The following is a 21,080-nucleotide window of genomic DNA, read 5'->3' on the forward strand; positions in this document are numbered from 1 at the left end:
TCCAGGGTGTCCAAACGGAGGAAGGATTGACCCGAACAGCAATAGGTGGTCAAACAGCAATAGGAACTCGCCCACGAGAAGGTGCTCGGTCATTTCATGACACCCCGGGGTTTGCATCACCCATGTTGGGCCGGTCATGGCCTGACTAAGCAAGGCCAGGCCCTATATTTACTGCAATTTATATAAATTGGGAGAGATCTCGTGGGAGACAAACAACCGGCCTAATTGCTCCGGGGACAAATTCCTTCTGACACACACACACACACACACACACACACACGTCCGATAACATCAATTACCTGGCAAACAGACTGATTCAAGGGCTGTGGGTGTTTCCAGAGGTGATAAACACGATGGGAGGAGGCTGGAAACACGCTGGCAAAGGCAAGGAGCTGTAAGGCTCTGCATCTGTCGGGAGCACACACTCAGGGGAAACGGAGATGCCAGGGTGTCATTCACGTGTCCCTGCAAGCTTCCAGCATCATAAAAGAAAGCTCAGACCTCCATTTAAAAAAAAAAAATAAAAGGAAAAGAAGAAATCAAAGCTAGGCTGTGCTAGCTAGGATGTCAAAATCTCCTGTGATAGCAGGGAATACGTTGAATAAAAACCATTTCGGACTGCTTGGAGCCCTCTCCTCCACGAGCCCCTTCCAAGCCTCTTCAGCCCCATCCCAGTCTCCGTCCATACCCCACCCCATCACCACAGGTGAGTCCTGTGTGCCTTGGGGTGCAGTAAAAGGGCCTGATGGCAAAGGGGCCACTGGGGCACAGCACTGTGGGACCACCAAGCCGGGCAGGGCACAGCAAATAGGGGCTGTTTGGAGAGGCTCGGGGGGCAAATCTCCCCCCTCAGTGCTCCCTTTGTCCTCAAAGGGCAAGCCAAGCAAACTTTAGTGCAGAGGTGCAAGCGTTGGCATCCTCCTGAAAGCAAAAAACCTCCTTTAGGGGTTTAGTAGGGTTTTTTAGGGGTTCATTTCGGGGGTCATACCAACACCAAGGCTCTGCAGACCTTCCCAGGAGCCGTCCTGTTGAGCGTCTCACTCGCTGCAGGTAGGAAAGGGGAAGGGTGAAAGGGGGAGGAGGAGCCAGGCAGGAATTCAGAGCACTGCAAACTAAGCCTAGAGAGAGGCTAAAAAAAGGGGAAATTTTAAATAAAGTGGCTGGGAAGCAGTAGCTACAGGGGTCCTAGAGGAGTCCTTGGGGAAATAAAAGAGGACGGAGCCCGTGTTACAGCAGCAGGGAGGGCTGAGCTCTCCGAAAGCACTCCCGTGGCTGTGAGAGCTGGATGCCAAAGCGAATACATCATCGCCCACACTCAGAAGCGCTGCAGCAAACCACGGCACCACGAGGCACATCCGTAACTGAGGGACGGGCGGGCTGCAGCTGGGAAGGACCTCCGGTCTTCAGGTCCTCTTCCCAGGAAAGAAAAACCTGAAAACCCTGCGGCCAGCCCCAGGTGAAATGGAGAAACCGAGCGGCAGGCGAATGGAGCTAATTGCTCCTGATTGGAAAGGACTAAAAATAAATCCTGGGGGAAGACCTCGGCAGGCGGCATGTCCCAAGGGGATGCCGACTCCATGGTCCTAAGCAGAAACCTCCCTCATCGCGGCTGCTGGGCTGTTCCTGCTAACCTGCCTCCTATTTACTGCCTCCAGGGCTTCGGCAAGGGGCGTTAGGACTGGAATGCAGAAAGGAGAAATGCGGGCTGAAAGAAATCTCCCTGACACAGCAAGACATGCCGAGTGTGTCCGCGGGGAGATTTTCCGACACCATCAGCGGGCACGGTGTGGATTGAAACACTTTGGGACCTCCCTGCCAGGCACCTGGGGGCTCCTGGGACCTGTGTGTGGGGGGCAGCAAAGATGCAAAATTCCCCCCGAGCATCCTTGGGGCAGGGATGCTGCCACCGAGCAGGGGGAGATGGACTTTGAGCCCCCAGATGCGCTGAGCAGAGAGGTGTAGGTCAAGTGCAGTGGTGGCCACTCCAGAGCAATGAAACTTGAGCAGGTGCCCACCCAGCATAAACCAACCAAAAACTAAGAAAATTTAAAGAAAAGCACTGTGGACCCAGCCCTGGTCATGGACTGCACATTTCTTCCCATTCTCCTGTCCCCAGGGCTGTCCTCTCTGGTACCCAGCGTGGGCACCCAGGCTGGTGCCGCAATGAGGGGCTGCCATGTGCCGCCTGTCCTCTGATTCCCTGAGCCCAAAGCCCCGTGCAGGCTCCTGCCTCACCTCAGAGGCTATCACAGGAGCTGCGAGGGGCTCACTGGGCAGGAGGTGGCACTAAGTCCTTCTTCTCAGAAGGTTTCTGCCTCCTGCGGGCTCCGTGCTGGCTGCCCCTGGGCGAAACCCCAACCTGAGCTACGGCCTCCTGCCGTCCTCCACCCAAACCAGTGCTTGTATTCCCCAGAGCAAAACCACCCCAACAAACTCTTCCCATTCCCTTAAACAACACCAGAGTATTCCTGGAACCTGTGGCTGTCCAACCAAATGGTTATTAATCACAGGAAATTAGGGTGGGGACGGTTCGGTTTCAAATCATCGGTTTTGTCCCGAGAGGAACAACAAGAATAAGTTTTTTTTCCCCGTTAGCACCCCCCAGGCTGTCCCCCAGATCCCCCCAGATTTTGCTTCTGATGCTCTGCAGGAGGCTTCAGGTGTGGCATCGAGCAGGAGGAGAGGAAAGCGGGGTAGGGTGGGTGTGACAAGCGAAACAACAATCCCAGGTGGAGCTGGGACGATTTGCTTTAAAAGCTACTATTTAAATTCATTTCTAAAATTTTATTCAAGGGATTTATTGCCCACTAAAGCACCCCTCAGCCAGCTCTCCCCTGCCAGCAGCAGAAACGCCCTGGGGATGGCATAGGACCACCAGGAAACCCCGAAAGCAGAAGCAGCACCTGGGGACACCCGAGCAGAGACCCTCCATCCTCTCTGTGTCATCCAGGTGCTGCGGTGTTTACAGCTCTGATTTAATTTCCTCCTCCATCATACAGCAGTGGTGAGCCAGGGGAAGCTCCAGACAGCCAAAACACCATTTCTGCACCCTTCCAGGAGAAGATGCCGTGCCGCAGGCAAGAACAGCTCATTTCCAGAAAGCCCCGTTGGCCGCAGAGGAGCGTGCCTGTGCCGGCCCCTTTATATCCTAAATAATAAACAGTACGGAGCGGAGACAGCAGAGGGCAGCTCCACCCTGCCTAACGCACGAAACATTGTGTGCAAGCAGCTGCTGTTTGCATGCTGCATGAGAAGGTGAGGCGGATGATTTTGCAGCCAGGAAAGAGCTGGGATGATGCTCCTCATCCCATCCATCCATCCATCCATCCATCCATCCATCCATCCATCCATCCATCCATCCATCCACCCATCCATCCATCAAGTGCTGGGGTCTGTCACATCGCTGGGGCTGTGAGGGACAATCTGTGGGGTCCTGCCCTGCTGCTGGGGGCTTGATGTGGCCCCGGGGATGTTCCCCTGCAGCCCTGTGTCCTGGGGAAATGCTGGGCTCGTCCCGGTCATGACTCGCACCAGGACCCAGCATCTTCCCATCCACCTGATTTCCCTTCCAGCGACTCCTCCAGCTTTTCTCTTCATGCCATGAAGAAGCAAGTCGGAGACCTTCCCTTTTTTATGGGGTTTTATCCACAAAACGAGCTGTTTCCACAGGAGCATCGCAGCCCAGGGGCTGAGCACAGCTCCTTAAGCTCCTTCCCCCCGAGCCACAGCTCGCCCTCGGTTACACGCCTCCAGCAGAAGGTGGGCAGAGGAAGTTTTGTAGCTCTCAAGCATACAAACGATCACTCAATAAATAGAAATCCTTTCCCAGACACGAAAACGGCGGCAGCAGAGTCCCCGGTGCCCCGGGGCTGTTTGCTCGGCTGTGCAATTGGCAGCGTGGATCCGGCTTTGTAGTGCCCGTCTCTGCTCCAGCACTTCTCCTGCCTGTCTGCTCGGCTCGGAAACAACCAGGAGGCACAGCCTGCTGCTCGAGGTCTCCCTCTTCTCCCTCCGTCCATCCCTTTTGGCTGATCCTGCTGGGTTTGAAGGCAAAGCGTTGCTCCTTGCCTCGTGTGAGGGCACGGCCCTGCACCCCTCTCAGCGCCCGTGGTGCAAATACCCCGCTCTGCAAATACCCATTCGCACTCTTCACGGTTGTCTGATGTTGTATTTTACAAAATCAAGGAAAAACGCACTCGTGCTGGACCAAAAATGGGAATTTCCTGTCAGACAGCCCCTCGACAACATCCCTGCTCGCACCGCAGGCCCCGTTCCCTGCGCTGGGCCTCAGCGCTCCCCCAGGCCGAACACAACCTCCCTGCCCCTCCCTGGGGAGGCTCTGGAGTTATTATAGGATAAAAACCCTTCCCAGCAGGCTCCAAGAGGGCAGCCACGCTATTTGGGGCTGACACGGCCTGGGTGGGTGGGTGCCAGCCCCCTGCTGAGCCCTGTGTTCGGGTGCCCTTCACCCACAGCTCAGTCCCAGCCCCTTCAGGCCCACCTCGTGCTGTGGTGTCCCAGCAGGAGCATCAGGGGGGTGCCACCTCTTGGCATCTTGGCAGGGACAATGTGGTTATTTGGGGTGTCATTTTGGTGTGCTGGTGCACCCGTCCTGCCTATCGGGGTCACCGAGGACAGCCAAGAAATAAGGGGCCAAGCCTCAGCTCCTGTAGGGTCCCGGTGCTCCGTGCCCCGTTACAAGCAGGACATGTGGGGAGGAAGGAGAGGAGCTGTATGCCGTGGGGTTGTGAGATACCTTCAGGAAGACGTCGGGGCTCGTGGCTAATATCTGGCTTCTCGAGCCTGGCAATTAAATGCTGAGCTCCTCATCTAATTTCCTAGCACATTAAGCACACAGAACGACAGCTTAGTCTTTTATGATTGCTCCCGGGGGACGCGGAGCCATTGCGGCATCCTGCAAGATCAGCAGCGAAGGCTGAAGGTTGCCCTCGTGTCTCTGACAACCTCGCTGGGACAGCCAAAAATCCAGCAGCACCCACAATTTGGAGCCACCAGGCTTGTGCCTGCACCCTGCCAGCCAGCTCCCTGGCCTCGTCCATGTGGGGTGGACAGCCCCAGAGAGACCAAACTCTAGATGATGGAGTTTTTTATGGCCATGGGAGAAGGAAATGGTCGTGTCTTCAAGGATTATGACAACAAAAAGGCTAATAGGCAAAAATCATTACTAATAATAATAATAAATAGGTATTTTCTTCCAGGGTTTTTCTTCCACAACCCTAGTGAGCTCCTTTTGGCCATTCATCTCTCCTTGGTCTCTCTGACCTCTTCCTTCCCACCCCAGAGCAAAGCCTCCCACCCCTCTGCAGCCTCCCCTGCCCCCTGCGGCTCTCACAAGAGATTCAGGGCTTTCCTCTCCGTCTTTCTCCTTCAGTCTCATTTCTGCAGCTATCAAGTGCTGCTTAATGCAAATGTCCTCATAGGTCAAGTCACTTCAGACGCTGAGCTGCCAGAGCTGAGAAAAGCAACAGGTTGCTGTGAAGTCTGCTCAGTTTCTATGGCAGCACCGAGAGAGATTTTCTATCAGGCTCCGTTTTTGAGATGCTGCCTCCAGAGCTGATCCCAGGCCCCGGCAGCGAGCGGTCCCCGTCTGACCCAAGGCATCAGGAGCCACCAGACCCATGGAGGTGGCTGCTGGAGCTGGCGGGGTCGGGAACAGAGCAGGGGACATGGGGCTGAAGGGCTATCAGGCAGAAATTTGGGAGAGAGAGTGAAGGGCTAGGAAAACTTGGTGAGGGTGGACTGGTAGATGAACCAGATGAACCAGCACTCGTGCTCCTTCAAGTGGTCTCATCACCAGAGGACACCGTCTCAACCCCTGTGAGCTAACACGAAAAAAACCTGTTTTTACAAAGAGGTGAGATGCTGAACAAGTGACTAAAGGTTTCATCCTACATGGCATTACGCCAGGCTGAAAGGGCATCATCAGATACTGACAGAACAGGGAGACCTTTGCCGTGCAAGGGTGGAACAAAATCTACACATTAAATTTGATTTCGTGTTTCCTATGGACAACCTCAAGCCCACGAGTGGTGTTTTGCAATGAATGAGAACCTGTTGGTGTCAGGGCTAGGAGCGCTGGGTGAGACAGCGGGGCTTTGTACACTCATAGGCATCCTCCAAAATCTTGTTTGGAGATTTCTACAGATACCTACCTGCGACCTCCCCTTGGGTAAGGGCAATACTGGCTCCCTCCTTTGCCCTCTCTTCCTCTCTTTCCTTGAACACCCCCAGGGACAGTGACTCCATCACCCCCCTGGGCAACCCGTCCCAGTGCCTGACTGCTCTTTTGGGGAAGAAATGTCTCTGCCGGGCAGTACAGGAGCACCCCGACCCCACAGCGCTCCCCAGCCCACCCTGCACACCCCATCCCATGGTGCTGAGCCTGCCCACTGCAGAGGTGCCCAGAGAAAACACCCAAGGCACCGGCCTCTACCAGGCTCTGAAGTGGAAGAAAGCATTTTCTCAGCATTTTATTCCAGCTAACGCGTTCAGGCTGGCCTCACGCTGGGCTATTAACGCCGCCCCGGTTTGTAATTCTGCTTTCACGTTGGCTCCATTTTTCTCTTTTAATGCCGCTCTCTAGCCTCGCGGGTCTCAAACGTGGGACCTATTTTTCTGGCTGCTGTAGCAGAAAGAGCTAATTTGGTCCTTCTGTGTATAAGCAAGAGGACTGTGAAGAGGAATAGCGGGTGATTTTATCTCCGCTTACGTCCTTGGTCAGGCTGACACCATCCTGCTGAGGTGCCCATATTTTAAGGAGGACATCACAAAATTGGAGCGGGTGAAGAAAAGAGCCATAAAAAAAAAAAACGGCTTGAGAGCTGAGGAAAACCACTTACGGGGGAGACTTCTGGAGGTCAGCCTCTGTAACTCGTCAGAAAGAAACCCGAGGAGTGATGTGATGAAGTGCGTAAGTACATGTGAGGAGAGGAAATTCGGGATGCTAAGGGGCACCGAAAAGTTCGTCCGAGAGAGGCACACGGCGAGGCAGTGACGGGCTCCAGAGCTGAATTAGGAATCAGACTTTTAATCAGGCTTTTTAACCACAGGGGTGTTCAGTGTCGGAGCAAGGTGGCAAAGTGAGTGGTGGGGTGGAGGCGAGTTTGGGTGCTCGTGCTGCATGTCGGGGCAGAGGTCCTGGGGGAATCATGGTGAGCTTGCCCAGATCCAGCCCGGGAAGGGACTGGAGTTTGGGGAAGGGTACTGCCCATCAGCTCACATCTTCAGTTCAGGGGAAGGCAACAAAATGTTGCAGTGCCCAAATCATCACAGAGATCATCAGGAGCAGGTCTGGCAGACGACATAGCATGCCCACGGCTAATATATGTCTGCAGGCAGCGCTTCGGGCGCTGAAATCACATCCAGCCCCAAACACCAGAGCTGCCCCGAGCACAATCTGAAAGTGCCGGGCATGTAGAGCAACTTTTCCCCCTTAAAACTTCCTCAGGTGCTTACAAATCCCGAAAGCAGGTAGAATATTTTCTCCCCCTGATGATTTCTTGCCCCTGAAGGATGTGTTTTGGCAGACAGACACAGTCGGGAGGACTCTGTGGGCTCCAGGAGTCAAGTGGTCTTCAAGCATTCAGAGCCCAGCACAGCTCTGAAACCTTTCCAGGTTTCTGCAGCCTCTGCATGGTGAAAGAAACGTCAATACCTGTGAACGTGGCACATGCCGGGGAACCCTAAATCAAAGGGTTATAAGCTCTGCGAACACGGCCTTAAAAACGGGATCTGTCCATAAACCACTCTGGCCATGAGAAACAAAGGTTCAGCCACCAAAGCCATACAGACTTGCAGACTCTCCAAACTTTTAGCACGTTTGGAGTTCACATTTCCAGTCCCCTTCCCCAGGAGGAGATCGAGCTTGGCCCCAGCCTGAAGGACGGGGAGACCCGGCTGTTCATATTTGCTTGATTACAACACGCCAATGTGGCAACCTCATTTTTCCTCGCCTTGCTGGGTCCTTGGCCACGTGTGGCTTATTGTGCACCCTCCTTGTGACTGGTGTTAGAAAAAAAAAACAAGCGGGTGCAGGTGGAGAGAAAGGCTGCTGAAGAGGATCTGTCTCATAAAAAAGGGCTGAAGGAGCTCGTGCTAACAAAGCACATGGCGCTGCTTCGCGTGGTGACTATAAATACATCCACGGATTCAGGGTAAGTGTCAGGGAGCGAGAACTCCCACAAGTCAAGCGGGAACAGATTTAGACTGGAGACCAGCAGCGAGTTCCCAAATCACCCCAGAACGCCAAGCCTCTGGAGGTGCCACGCAGCTGGAGAAGGGTCGCTGGCAGCGGTGACTCCATCCCAAAATTGGGTGAGGATTTGGATCCGGGGAGGGGAGCTGACGTGGCAGCGCCTGCACCCTCCGGGCAGCACGGCAGAAATGTCTCGTTAGGCACAGCAGAGGAATCGATATGCATGCTCAGGGCCCTTCCTACACGGGCATGAATTAAAGAAAGGCAAATATTTGCTTTGAGCGGCTGTGCCATATGCTGAGGAAATGCTAATCTGCGCAGAAGAGACGCAGTGTAAATAACCTCCCCTGCAGCACCTTGCTTTCGCCGAGCTTCGTCTTTCCAGGCAAACCAACAAGAAAACAAACCCGAGCGCATCCATTTTCCTCCCCTCTGTAGGAAATTCAGGCGAGATTAGGGCCAGCGCCTCGACGCTATCGCCTGCCAGCCCTGGGAGCAGCACAGGCTGCTTGTGAGGTGCCTGCAGGAGGTACCGAAGGGAAAGAAACTCACTGGGTTCGGCTCGCAGTACCTTCAGCCAAAAGCAACCGGAAAACACTACGATACCCAAAACCCTGAGGACGTTTCGAGGTGGGAAGCGAGCCCTTGGGATTTCAAACCCCTTCCCGTGCCAGGCAGATGTTGCCGTGGCTGTACGAAGCCTGACCTGGAGGCTGGCAGGTTTTGCAGCAGCCAGGCGGGCGATGCAGCCCGTCGGCTTCCTTTGCTCCCCAAGCGACCTCCATCCCCTCACACACATCCTCCTCCCCGGGAAGGACGCAGAGAGCCCCACTTTCACCACCACGCACACCGCGGGGCTGTCGGCAGCTCCTTCAGGCTCTCCCCTTCCCTTTGGGGCTGGATTTGTAAGCCCTGCGCGGAGTTGCTATGGTTTCTGTCCCCGTCGGTCCCGTTGGTATTCAGCGCGTCTCCTCTCACCTTCCCCGCGCCGGTGACCTTTCCTGCAGGAGGAGGATCTTTCACAGTGTCAGTCCACTTGGTGAGCCCAAAATACCTGCCACCGAGCGGGAGAGCACACCTGCAAAAGGCTGGCTGCGAGGTGGATGAACAGTGGTGAGAATTTCCAAACAAACTGGAAGCAGAAAGCGCAACCCAGCGCTATCGGGCAGCCCCTTTTAAAGCCGAGCGAGCTGAAATTTCTCTGCAAAGATTTGACCTCTCCCTGAATCCCTCAATCAGCAATTTCCCCTACTCGCTCTTTCATCTCGGAGGCCTTGTGAGGCGCTGGGAACCAGCCGGGCTTCCACGAGGAAGTCGGAGAGAAAGCTCAAATAATCGACTCGGCCCCAAGAGATGTGGGGGCTCTTTGCAGCCCGGAGAGCTCCTTGCTAATGGGAGTTTGGGTTTTGGAAGCCTTCTGGTGAGCGAGCAGCTGATGATAGCTTCTCTGGAGCCTGGTTAGACGTTCAGCCCAGGGGCAAGCCATAAAAAAAACAAAACCTGCCCAGCTCTGTGAGGTCTGAATCAGGTGCTAACACCGAACATCTGCTGGGGCCGCTGCTCGCCTCTCCCCCCTCCGTCCCTGTGCTGGATGCTGGAACATTTCGGGTTTTATAGCCCGCGGCAATGAAAGGCCAATTTAAGAGGGAAAGCATTGCTGACAGTGTTACCCAAAAAAGAGCAGGCTCTGCTCTAACCGCTCTCCGCCCAGGGTTTTGGTGGATCCAACACCGCTGCGACACGCTGAAACAATCCGCCTTCGGAAACGGAGCCAGGCAGACTCTCCACGTACATTTATTACTTTGTACACCCAAACTGCTCGTTGCACCAAAATTAACAGTGCCACCCAGGCGGGCGTTTCACAGACCTTTCGAAGGGGACGCGGAAACACAGCTCTGAAACCTGGTTTTGTGCAAGGGGAAGCCCAAGCCAGCCAAGCGCCACGCGTGCACACATCCACACACCGACAGACCTAAAAACTGGTTGCAGCAGGCTGTGATGTGCCAGTTTGTCACTCTCTGATGAATCACACAGCCCCTAAGTGAGGGTTTCAACAGGGGGATGTGTGTTGGACTGGTGTAGGGTCTTGCCTTGCTACTGCTGTTGGCCCAGCCTTCCTTCCCTGTTGCTCCTTGCTGCATCCTGGCTCCCTTTTTGAGGTAATAACCCAGCCTCCACGGGCATTTCTGCTGAACGTGGTGCTTCCAGCAGCAGCAAGGGCCCTGCTGTTGCCCGTGCAGAGTAAGCTCCTCGGGCAGCAGTGGTGTGAGACCAGCGAGAGCCTCTGAAGTGCTAAAGTGCTAATCTGGCACCAGCCACGGAAGAGGCAGAGCTTTACGTGTTTCTACTGCAGTAAAAGCAAAAAAAAAAAAAAAAAAAAAAAAAAAAAGAAAGCAAAGCAAAACAGGCGCAGCACACAGCTTTCAGGAGGAACTGACAGGCTGTGCTGTGGCCAGGCTTTCAAAGCGTTCTCTCTGTAAAGATCCAGTTATTCCCTGGGAGGAACAGACTGGCCCTGGGAGGAATTTAGCCCCAAATTACGAAGAGCCAACACGGCTCTGTGCTTGCTCATCTTCCAGGGCACAGAGAGCTGCTCCTTCCACAGCCTGCGAAGCCCAAGGGCTGTTGGTGCCAAGCGGGCAGCCGGGAGGAAAGGGGAGCTTTTATTCTGCCTGCAGGTGAAGAGGGAAAGGCTGATATTCTCCCTGCACTGACCTTCCTGGCCAACAGGTAACTCGAAGATATTCCAGCTCCCCACATCTGACATCTCAGCAGGAAGCCAGAGGGCACAGTCACCCCCTGAACTGCACAGCAACTCACAGCCAACGCGCTGCTTGGCATCCAGCTCACAAAATCACCACGAGTTTCAGAGCTTGTGTATTCCTCTGTAAATTTGTCCTGTCCTTCTCATTCCTTCCATGGGAAACCTTCACCTGTCAGACTTGCAGCCCAGGTCTGTGAAAAGCGTGACAATTATGCTCCAGAGAGGACTTCTCTGCTAGGGTTTATAACCCCTCCCTCCTCATCCTTGCACGTGGGAAGGGAAGTCACAGATAAGAACATAAATGAGATTGTACAGGTTATTTTCCCCTTAAATCAATTGCATTTGTACATTTGAAAGACATCTTCATTAAAAAAAAAAAAACAAAAAAAGCAAACACATTACCAGTTGAACAGTTCTGCAACATAAACAAGTGCAAATTCCATCGCCCGGTAAAGCTAGGAAAGGGCTCAGGCCTAATTGGAAGAACTGGAAGTCCACAGTCACGTAGTTTGAGGACAGCCTTGATATGAGTGTCTTTACTGTATTAAAGTCCTACTTAAATAACAACAAGAACAATAAGGGTAAGATCTAGAAAGCAAAGTACAGGATTCTACAGAAGCATAAAAGTGCACGGTATAACTTAAGTCAAAGTGCCTACTGGCCAAACGGGTACAAACGATGTGCAGAGATCAGGTACGGGCTGAAAGCAGCCAAGGCCCTTCCCTTTTCCTCTCATTTCCATCAGGAGAAGTCAAAAAAGCAACGTTGGTCCAGCCTGCAGTCACATCGATGCCAAACGATGCCCACGTCGTGATGGCAAACTGATCCTCGTTTCCTCCACGTAAATTTCAATTAATCCACAGGCTTCACTCTGGAAATGTGTGCGGAGAACAGCAGCAAGGGACAGCAGCATCGACGCCACGTCCAGGGGAGGCAGAGCGGGAGGCTCACCAAAAATACAGCACGTGGAGCAGGGGGTGCAGCGAGCCCCCAGCTGATTTACTGATTCTAGCCATGAAAGATGACTGTGAGGAGGTAAACAACACCGCTCGTCATTGGGAAAATGAAAAGATCTTTCTCAGAAGTATTTTTTCCCTTCCTGTTTGTCTGATTTTACTATTTCAGACATAAAATATATGTATTTTTTTACAGTATCAGCCTGTTATTGTGTTCGCTCCCTTTAAAGGCAAATGGAGTTTAAAGGATCTTGTCACCAGAAGGGGGGCAGCACAGGGAGGGAGGCAGACCTTTTATTAAACCTTTCTTTTTTTTTTTTTTAAAAAAAAAAAAAAAAAAAAAAAAAAAAAAAAAAGATTTCCAACTCATTTTGCAAGTGAAAACAACAAAAGCCATAAAACTCTAGCAAGGGAGAGCTGTCGGTGAGGCTAAGCAGATCCGAACTCCGCCATCCATTTTTCGTACTTCTCCAGGTCCGCAGCGGAAACAGATTTGGAGATTTTCTTCAGAGCCAGCTCGAAGTCCCCCTTGGTAACCGGCATCTGAAGCTCCTCTTTCGAAAGAGCCCGAATCTCTTCCGGAGTTAAGCCGTTAATACGCCGCCGCATCGCCATCAGAGAGGCATCCCTGGAAATACAGGACAAGGTTTGGGAGCTGATTGCCAGCAGCACGTGCTGTAAGCCTGTGGATTTCATCTTCAGCACAGGGCAGGGCACGGTGGGAGAGGAACTGCACCCAGGGCTATCTATTCATCCTTTTCTTCCCCAAAAGCACTCTGGATTTCGCAGACCCCTCTTTAAGATTTAAGATTTTCCCCTTCTCCCCAGAGGACAGCCAGCAAGTGCCGTGCAACAATTGCTAACACCACGGGACCATCGGTGCCTGTGGCTTCTCGTGCTCTTTCTGCTCCTCCTCTCCTCGAGAACACCGCTCGTTTCTCACGGCACGGCCCACATGCAGCTTGAAATTACCTTTTCTCTCCCCCCAGTTTTTTTCCCAGCAGGGGATAACACAGGCCTCAGGGAGAACAGGTCATTTCACTGTTGCACCGTGTGACACACACCGGGTTTCCAAAACCACGGAATCATTTCACAATCTCAGCAAAATAGGAAAGGAAAAAATAATCCCAAGCCACGTTCTTAAAGGATCAGTTTCTCCTGGCAGGGACCCCATCTCTGTAAGGGACGGACAGCTCCTACTGGTAAGCTTTTTCAAATATCTGTCCTCCCCCAGAAAGGCCTGATTTGTCAAAAATTGACACAAGTTGTGTGAATGGGATGGAAATGAATTCAATACTAATGCTATATGCTATCTGTTATACCCTTGCACCTATAAAATTCCAGCAGAAACCAAGACACTGCTGTGCTGGGGCTGTCCAAGCATACACCATTGGGAAGCCCCAAAGAAGGGGAAAAATTCTAGGAAAAAATCTTTTCCATTGCACAATCACAGAATTGTAGCTCTTCACCTCACAGGATTTAAGAAAAGAATCCAACCCTGTTGTGCACTGCATTAACAAACATCACTAAATGCAGACAAGGGTAACACAAGATTTGCTCAATTTTTTTCCTTTATATCTAAGCAAACCCGCTCACCTCTCATGCAAAACACCACGGTTTTTAGAGTGCTCAACAAGACAGCAATGCACGTTTTCAGTGAATAGATCTGGGCCCCAAAAGTAGTCGCTGTTAGCTCAGCTTCAGCTGTTGTGGGCACTGCCTTTTATCACGCAATGTAAATGACGACTTGCCAGGCAATTTTATTTGCAAATTAAGGGGAAGGAGATACCTGCAAACATTAGTGATGTCAGCGCCAGAATAACCTTCAATCTTCTCAGCAATTTCTTCGAGGCTGATATCAGGATCCAGTTCTACTTCCCGGAGATTAATCTTAAGCAGATCTGCTCTGCCTTTTACTACAACACACAAAAAAATATTTGTTTGAAGCCTTGCAAGAGTAACATTAAAAAAAAAAGAAGATACGAGCACAACTTAGATTTTTCATACAAACAAAAGGCTTTAATATAAGGAAAGGAAAAAGAGACAGAGCAAATCATAAATCTTAGCAAAGTGCACAATCAAATACAGTAGAGTACGTGTTTTAAAATTGGATATTAAAAACAGCATACTCTAGAGATGCCTTCCAAAGGCATACATCATTAAAAATGCCTGTTATGTCTCAGGTGACAAAGCATTTGGTGACACGCTACCCAAAGGCACTAAAGCACAAGGCTACAAACGTCTGCTGCTTCTCGCATCCCTTTGGATTCATTCTCTGCTCGGGTGTTTGATTGCATATTAGTCACACAGTTTCATTAAAAACACAACGAGGATTCTATTAGCAGAGCTTTAAACAACACCAAAGCCCTAACAATAGGCTGAACTTTAAGCATGTGTTTAAGCACTTTACCCAGTTGGGACCCCAGAAAGCTGCTGAAGCCTGATAGAAAACAGATACATTAAGAGGGTAAACACATTCATGTATTTACAACCCAAATGCCCTGGCATCCCACTTTCAGACCTGGGTGCAGCGCACACGAAGGGATAGCCAGCTGTGTAAGTGAGTACTTGCGCAGCCAATTAACCATTTTGCTTGTGGAGAGCACACAGGAGTGTGTGCGTTGGGGTACACACGCTAAAGAGCCCAGGCTTCTAACAGGGAATTCGCATTTGACAGCTCGGGCCTCGGCGTTACTCTGCATAACGGTGCTGAAGGAGGGACAAATGCTTTCCTGGCTTTCGCCGTGCAGAACCACAAAGCAGCTCAGCATCTTCATATCCACAGGGACCAATTTTTACGGCTTTGAAAAGAGGACAGCCATGGCAGGGGAAGTAGCACTAGGAAAAGCTAAAAGTCTGAAGGAAATATCCACGCTTTCTATTCACTGACGCCACAAATTAAAATAAATAAATAAAAGCAGAGGGGAATCAGAAAGCTAATCCAAGGCTGCTGGCGTGGAGAGCTTCACAGACCTGTCAGGAATGCAGGCAGGTATCAATCAGGCAGCTGGCACTGGATATAAAACAGGGATTTACTATTTACAGCAGTGTACACACGGCGTACCTGCAGAGAGCTTCTTGGCTCAGAGAATATTCATCTGATTTTTCTACTGGGATAAGCAAGCCCTGACAGTATCTCAAAAACGAAACACTGCAGACATATACTTGTACCAAATTCTACAATATAGAAGTGTATATATGAAATCTCTCTCTTTTTTTGCAATTAAACCACATCAAACGCCACAAGGCGGTTACAAATGCATCATTTAGGCTTGCACGGAACAGCTCGACTTCCTTATACACAGGATAAACGCGCCGGCACAGAAGGCTGGAAATAAAACAGGAGCCCATCTTGTATGTTGTCCAGGGTGTAATCTACTGTGTCAAAAAACCAATCTTGCTTAATTAGAAACAAGAGCAGGAGCTGATAGGATTTTAAACTAATTGGTCATAAAGACAGGCATCCCGTTAGTAGCTGTGGCTGCCTGTAACCTGCGCAGACAAGCTGTAGGCCTATTAAGTGTCCTTATACCTGCTCAGCTCAATCACAATTGCTGTCAGCTCACACGCAGCATCTTGTTATCTGGAGTGCTCACGCAGGGAGACGAGGCGCCCGCTGCACGGGTGCAGAAACAAAGCCACGCAAACTTCAAGCGCTGGGGATCTCAAAATTAATAGGACAGCTGAGTGACAGCCAGAAAAGCCGAGCCGAGCCGTCGCGAGGCAGGAAGGCAGGAAGGCAATCAGCCCGCTGCATTCGGAGCGGCTCGAAGCCTAGTTTAAGGCAAGCAAGTGGTGATTTACAAGGCACTGAGCCTGGAAGTGCAAATTCACGGAGCCATTTCTTTGCATTCGTCTGCGAGGGCATGGGTGCGTTCGCAGTATTTCTTAACGTGTCCAAAGGGTGCCTTTGATGATCACTCAAGGACTGACTGTTAAACATTTAAAATAATTCCAGGCTCATTAAAATGAGCTCCCTTTCAAAATGTAAGAAGCCAGCAATGGGCTTGCAAAGCAACGCAGCAGCTCTTTGTTTTTAAGCCCCCAAGCGAGCTCTTTTTTTTTTTTTTCCCCTCACTCTTTTTAAATATAAAGCAATCCCACCAAACGATTAACTCCTAAATTTCACTGCTCATCACAAAAGCATCACAATTCCTCACAAATCCAGCAGTCCCAGAGCAGTCCTAAGGCAGGCTTGTAAAGGCCATTTTAAAGAAAAAGGCTTGTTCCAAACGTACCTGTGGGTAGAGGTATATAAATCCTCTTTTCCAGTCTCCTTCGGAGAGCTTCATCGATATCCCAGGGAAAATTGGTAGCAGCTAACACCATGACCATCTTGGAGGGGTCGTCGTTTTCCAGAGCACCACCTACCCCTGCAAGCACAACGGTTGGGAGAAATTTCACTCGAGATGCTTGCTAAGAAACATTGCACAAACACTGCAAAAGCTCAAACAAAGCTCAGCAACTGCTCCTTATGCTCCTAGAGCCACTTTCCAGACTTTCCATGGCTTAGATGTGGCAGGATCATCACTGCCACAGACAGAGGGACAGTTCATTCTTCTGCTGAGTCAAGGAAAGGCTTTCTTTGGCAGTGCTAATAACACCATGTGTGAAATAATGTGTGTTAATAAATATGTGTGTTAATTAATATGTGTGTGCAGCACTGTCAGCCCCACCAACAATTCTCTCTCTGCTAAATCTGGCCACGGAGGTCACAAAATCACCCCCTGGCCTCCCAAATGAGGACTGCAAAGAAATGATCACTTTGGGGCAAAAAGTTGCCTACGCAGGGTGAATATTTGAGGCAATTATAAATGGTGGTTCAACAGCAACTGCAGTGCAGAGGTGATTGTCGAAGCACTACGCCACAAAATGTTCCTCATGGCGGTGTGTCGTGTCGCACAGAACTGGTACGAAATGTGACTTAAAGGGTAATGTTAGCTGCCACCACAGCAAAATGAGATCTGGTCACTGGGTCCCTGAGCAGGAGATGCCAGGAAATAAGAGAAATTTGTTTAAATTGCATCAGAAATGAAGGCCTGCTTTAAACTTCTCAAATTCCCATTATCTGCTTCTCCTAGAGTAAGGTGCCTCTTAAAAAGGAGTTCTCAATTTTCCAGCAAAATGGCTGTTTTAGAAAGAAAGAAAGCAGAGCGCCTTGCTCCGTTATCTGCCTTCAAGCACTCAGAAAACGCACTCCTCCCAGTTTGTCTTATTTCCCCCCACCCACAAAGCTAGGTTTATCCAGCTGGTTCGAGGTTTTTACATCCCCATCTGTAACGGAACAGCACCCCGGCCCCCAAATTACAGCTCAGCCTGGAATCCTTACCGTCCATTTGCACCAGCAGCTCCGACTTGACTCTGCGACTGGCCTCGTGCTCGTCGGACGTGCCTCTGCGGCTGCAGATGGAATCTATTTCATCTATGAAGATTGTTGTCGGAGCGTAAAACCTCGCCTTGATTCAAATGAAAGCACCGCTGTTAAGACCGAAGCAGCAAGCACAGGCCCTCATCTGACCACGACGCAGTTCAGGCAGAAATACCACAGAGTTGACTTCCCCGCTTGCCACAAGAAAACAATTCAATACCTTTGACTTACAAACTGCTTAAGTTTCTGCACTTCAAATTGTGCCCCTCGAGTCAGAGGTCTTTCAGTGTTGGTTGGTTTTCCTCAGAAACCAGCATTGAAAAGGGGAAAAGGAACACAAGCACTGTTCAGGCAGATTTTTTTTAATGTTTAGGTTTTTGTGCTGGTGAGGGCAAGGCACAGGGAACAAAAAGGAACCCGGTCTACCCCAAAATAGAGACGTTTCAACTGAGAGAGTGCTAGAAGCAAAACAAAGATCCCAAAGAGGTGAATGACCCTGCAGAGTAGATCCTGTCTTTCACACAGCCTGCATGATGGACTGCACTCAAAAATTCAGTGAGAAGCTCATGTCCATCACTCAGAGCAGAAACAGAACTCATGTTTGTATTGCTCCTAAAATAACAGCTCCCAGGCCCTTCCAATTTCAAATTACTTATTACTATGGGCTTGGTATCCCATAACTAAATAACTGAATTTCTGTCAAGGTCACCTTTAGCCTGGAAAAAGCTCTCCTGAACACAGGTGATGAACCATTTCCTTCCTAACCCTCAGTGACATATCAGAACAAGATGGATACACACAGATTGTCTTTTGCTGTCTCGGTGCAGCGAGCTCCATGCTTTCAGAGCCCTACTGAGGGGCAGGAAACCGCGAGAGAGGTCCCTGCTCACCTTGGAGCTCCCCAGAGCACATCATCGAGGACGTACCATTTCAAACAAGAGGCGGACAAGCTTCTCAGACTCGCCCCTGTACTTCGATGTCAGCGTGGAGGAGGACACGTTGAAGAAGGTCGTTCCACATTCTGTAGCAACAGCTTTCGCGAGCATTGTTTTGCCAGTGCCGGGAGGGCCAACCATCAGCACGCCCTGAGAGGTGAAAACAAAGGGGATGAACAACAAATGAAGCAAATTTGCACTGTAGCCCTCTACACTACATCTCAATATAATCCCAAATCTGTATTTTAACTGCTTAATGACAATTGTCATCAGTGGAAAACAAAAGAACACCGTATAATGAGAGCAGCATGAAAATGTTCTGCCGTTTCTTTGCCTTACCACTTCACCCGAGTCAGAATCACAACAGGCACCAGCTGCTGCTGCAGCTCTCACCTGGCAGGCAGGTGACAGATTTACAGCCTTGCTCTGAAACAGACAGAGCCCAGACTTGAACTCGGGCCCTTCCCGTCTCACAGGTGGCTGTACACGTGGATGAAGAGAGTGAAGTCATCACCTTTTTGGAACAAAGGCTGCTTCGTGAAGAAAGCTTCACAGAAACCAAAACGCTTTTGCAGAAAGTAGAGCATTTTTCTGCAGAACAACACTTTGCCAACAAATCCTAACCAAGTGCGTGTATGAATCTGGTTGATTTTTACAAGTCAGTGTTTTTTACAAGATGAGATGTTAGGAAGAAATTCTTCCCTCCGAGGGTGGTGAGGCCCTGGCACAGGCTGCCCAGAGAAGCTGTGGGTGCCCCACCCCTGGAAGTGCTCAAGGCCAGGCTGGATGGGGCTTTGGGCAACCTGGTGTGGTGGGAGGTGTCCCTGCCCATGGCAGGGGGTTGGGACTGGGTGGGCTTTAAGGTCCCTTCCAACCCATTCTGTGATTCCATGATTGTCTCAGCACTATGCAAGCAGGTTTTGAGTTGGACACGAGTGTCCACGTAAAGCCTGCAGCACAGAGGTTGGTTAACCACCCTGACTATAAAGCAAAGACAGGCTCTTTAAGCGAGCCACAACAAAAACAATGCAGGTTTCTGAAGATAACTGACCCATCATGAGGTCACTGCTCACTCTCAGCACTAAATCAGGATAACGTTTTTAACTAGTTACCTTCACAAATCATCTTTCCAACCCTTTCAGCACCAGAGCTGGGACAACACATTGTTCCAGCCCCTCACAGCACTAGGAAAGGCCGCTGGTGTTTTGAGCATGCTATGAAATCGCGGTGCTCCAGCAGCTTTTTTTTTCCCCCAACGGCAAGGTCTGACTACATGCTAACAAGAGCTTCCTCAAGTAAAGTTGTGGCGTGTTGCAGGGGTAATGAAATTAGCCGGAATTAGAATTGCACATCATAATGTGCTTGGCAATTAATATCTTACAGAAAACGCCACAGCAGTAAAGTATCTGTTAAATGCAAGCCACGGAGCAAATTAGATTTCAGCTGTTCCCTGCAACAAAAAATTTACTTCAAACAGCACAAAGAATGGCCTGGAAGAGATCTATAAAAACAAATCAACCGGGAATGCAATTATTCAAAAACGAACTCTTCAAAAGCAATCGCCTGTCTGTATTCCATTTTCCATTAACTCTTAATACCTTTATTGCCATTTAACACTTAGCTAATGCAAGCTCAACATACATTCACTGGGAAATTAAGTCAGAAATGTTCATCCTTCCCCCGTGCAGCTAACGGCCCAATGTCACTCTTCAGGCTGCTCAAGGTTCCCTGAATTCCAGGGCAGCAAGCATGAAAAGTAAATTGAGGTTTTTTTTACTCTACACGAGCACTCAGACAGATACGGATTTGAGTTGCTGCAGAGTCACGCTGATGTTGTGATAATATTGCAAGTACAAGCCTGGAGTGCCTGGGTGAAAATCATTCAGCCTGTAACAGAGCTGACTTATCGGCCTCTCAGAGTTTCAAAATGTGCTTATTTAATATTTTAAAACAAGCAGCGCCTCACTTCAAATCCCACTTCACCTGGGTTCAACAAACAGCACTTACTGCAGGACCTAGTGACCCCAGGGGCTAACGTCCTTTCTTTGTGTCCTGGTTTCAGTTTTGGATGCATTTTTAGTCCTCCATCATTCTGGAAGGGCAAATTCCAGCTTCAGCCACACACCCTGCTCCCTGCTGAACCCAAAGCCCATCGCTTCGGGCCTCCTGCACAAGTATTTCAGCGAGCATTACCCAGCACAGGACAGTGGTGGCATTATCTACGTGCCTGACACAGGTGCAAAGCCCAGGGAACACCACGTTCTACAGGGATTTAAAAAGAAAAAAGTCAGCTATAAAAAAAAAAAAAAAGCAGACAAACCTTGAAGACTCAGGAAAACAAGGTGTTCAGGGCTGCAAAGAGAAGCACATCGGATCAAGTTGCTCTTTCTCCTTGCAACTAGGAGGGGCTGCCACTTACTCACTAGTTAAAATCCTTGACGAACACAAAGGCTTCTTTATTCCTCCTCTAAGGCTCTGTTAATCCCAAGTATTCCAATAAGAAGCTGAAACACACCACGGGGAGTAAGTGTTTTGATGAAATCACCGCGGGGTTACTTCTTGTTGTTGTAACAATCACTAGCAGAGCAGTGGGAAGCACGGGGAGCAAGAGGGCCTTCTTGGAACAAAACAGTTCAGAGGACAAGGAGGAGCAAGCCTTGGGACCCTCAGCAACCTGCAGCTGCAAGCACACAGCCCGGTGCTGGATCAGGAAGGCAGCTGGCTCCTCTGTGCCAGGCAGTGTCCTGGGAATGAATGCAGGGGCAAACTGTGAGGGCTGTCGTGGGAATTGTTCTCGGCAGCGTCTGAACATCCCAAGCCAGATCTGGCTGCCTGCTCCCCG

The 21,080-nt window shown here is 50.4% G+C and overlaps 1 protein-coding gene across 1 annotated transcript in view; it reads right to left on the reverse strand.

Annotated features, from left to right (window-relative positions):
• Window positions 1-11,346: 11,346 nt before the first annotated feature.
• Window positions 11,347-21,080, reverse strand: part of KATNAL1 (katanin catalytic subunit A1 like 1) — a 32,858-nt gene continuing 23,124 nt past the window's right edge. The window contains exons 7-11 of the mRNA XM_082756665.1: window positions 18,230-18,388; window positions 17,265-17,391; window positions 16,174-16,308; window positions 13,725-13,851; window positions 11,347-12,563 (exon numbers count right to left, since the gene is read on the reverse strand). Coding sequence (XP_082612791.1) covers window positions 12,365-12,563; window positions 13,725-13,851; window positions 16,174-16,308; window positions 17,265-17,391; window positions 18,230-18,388 — 747 coding nt within the window. The 3' untranslated portion in view covers window positions 11,347-12,364. The remainder of the gene's footprint in view (window positions 12,564-13,724; window positions 13,852-16,173; window positions 16,309-17,264; window positions 17,392-18,229; window positions 18,389-21,080) is intronic.

This window comes from Aythya marila, assembly GCF_965140915.1.
Source record: "Aythya marila genome assembly, chromosome: 1".
Lineage (NCBI taxonomy): Eukaryota > Metazoa > Chordata > Aves > Anseriformes > Anatidae > Aythya > Aythya marila.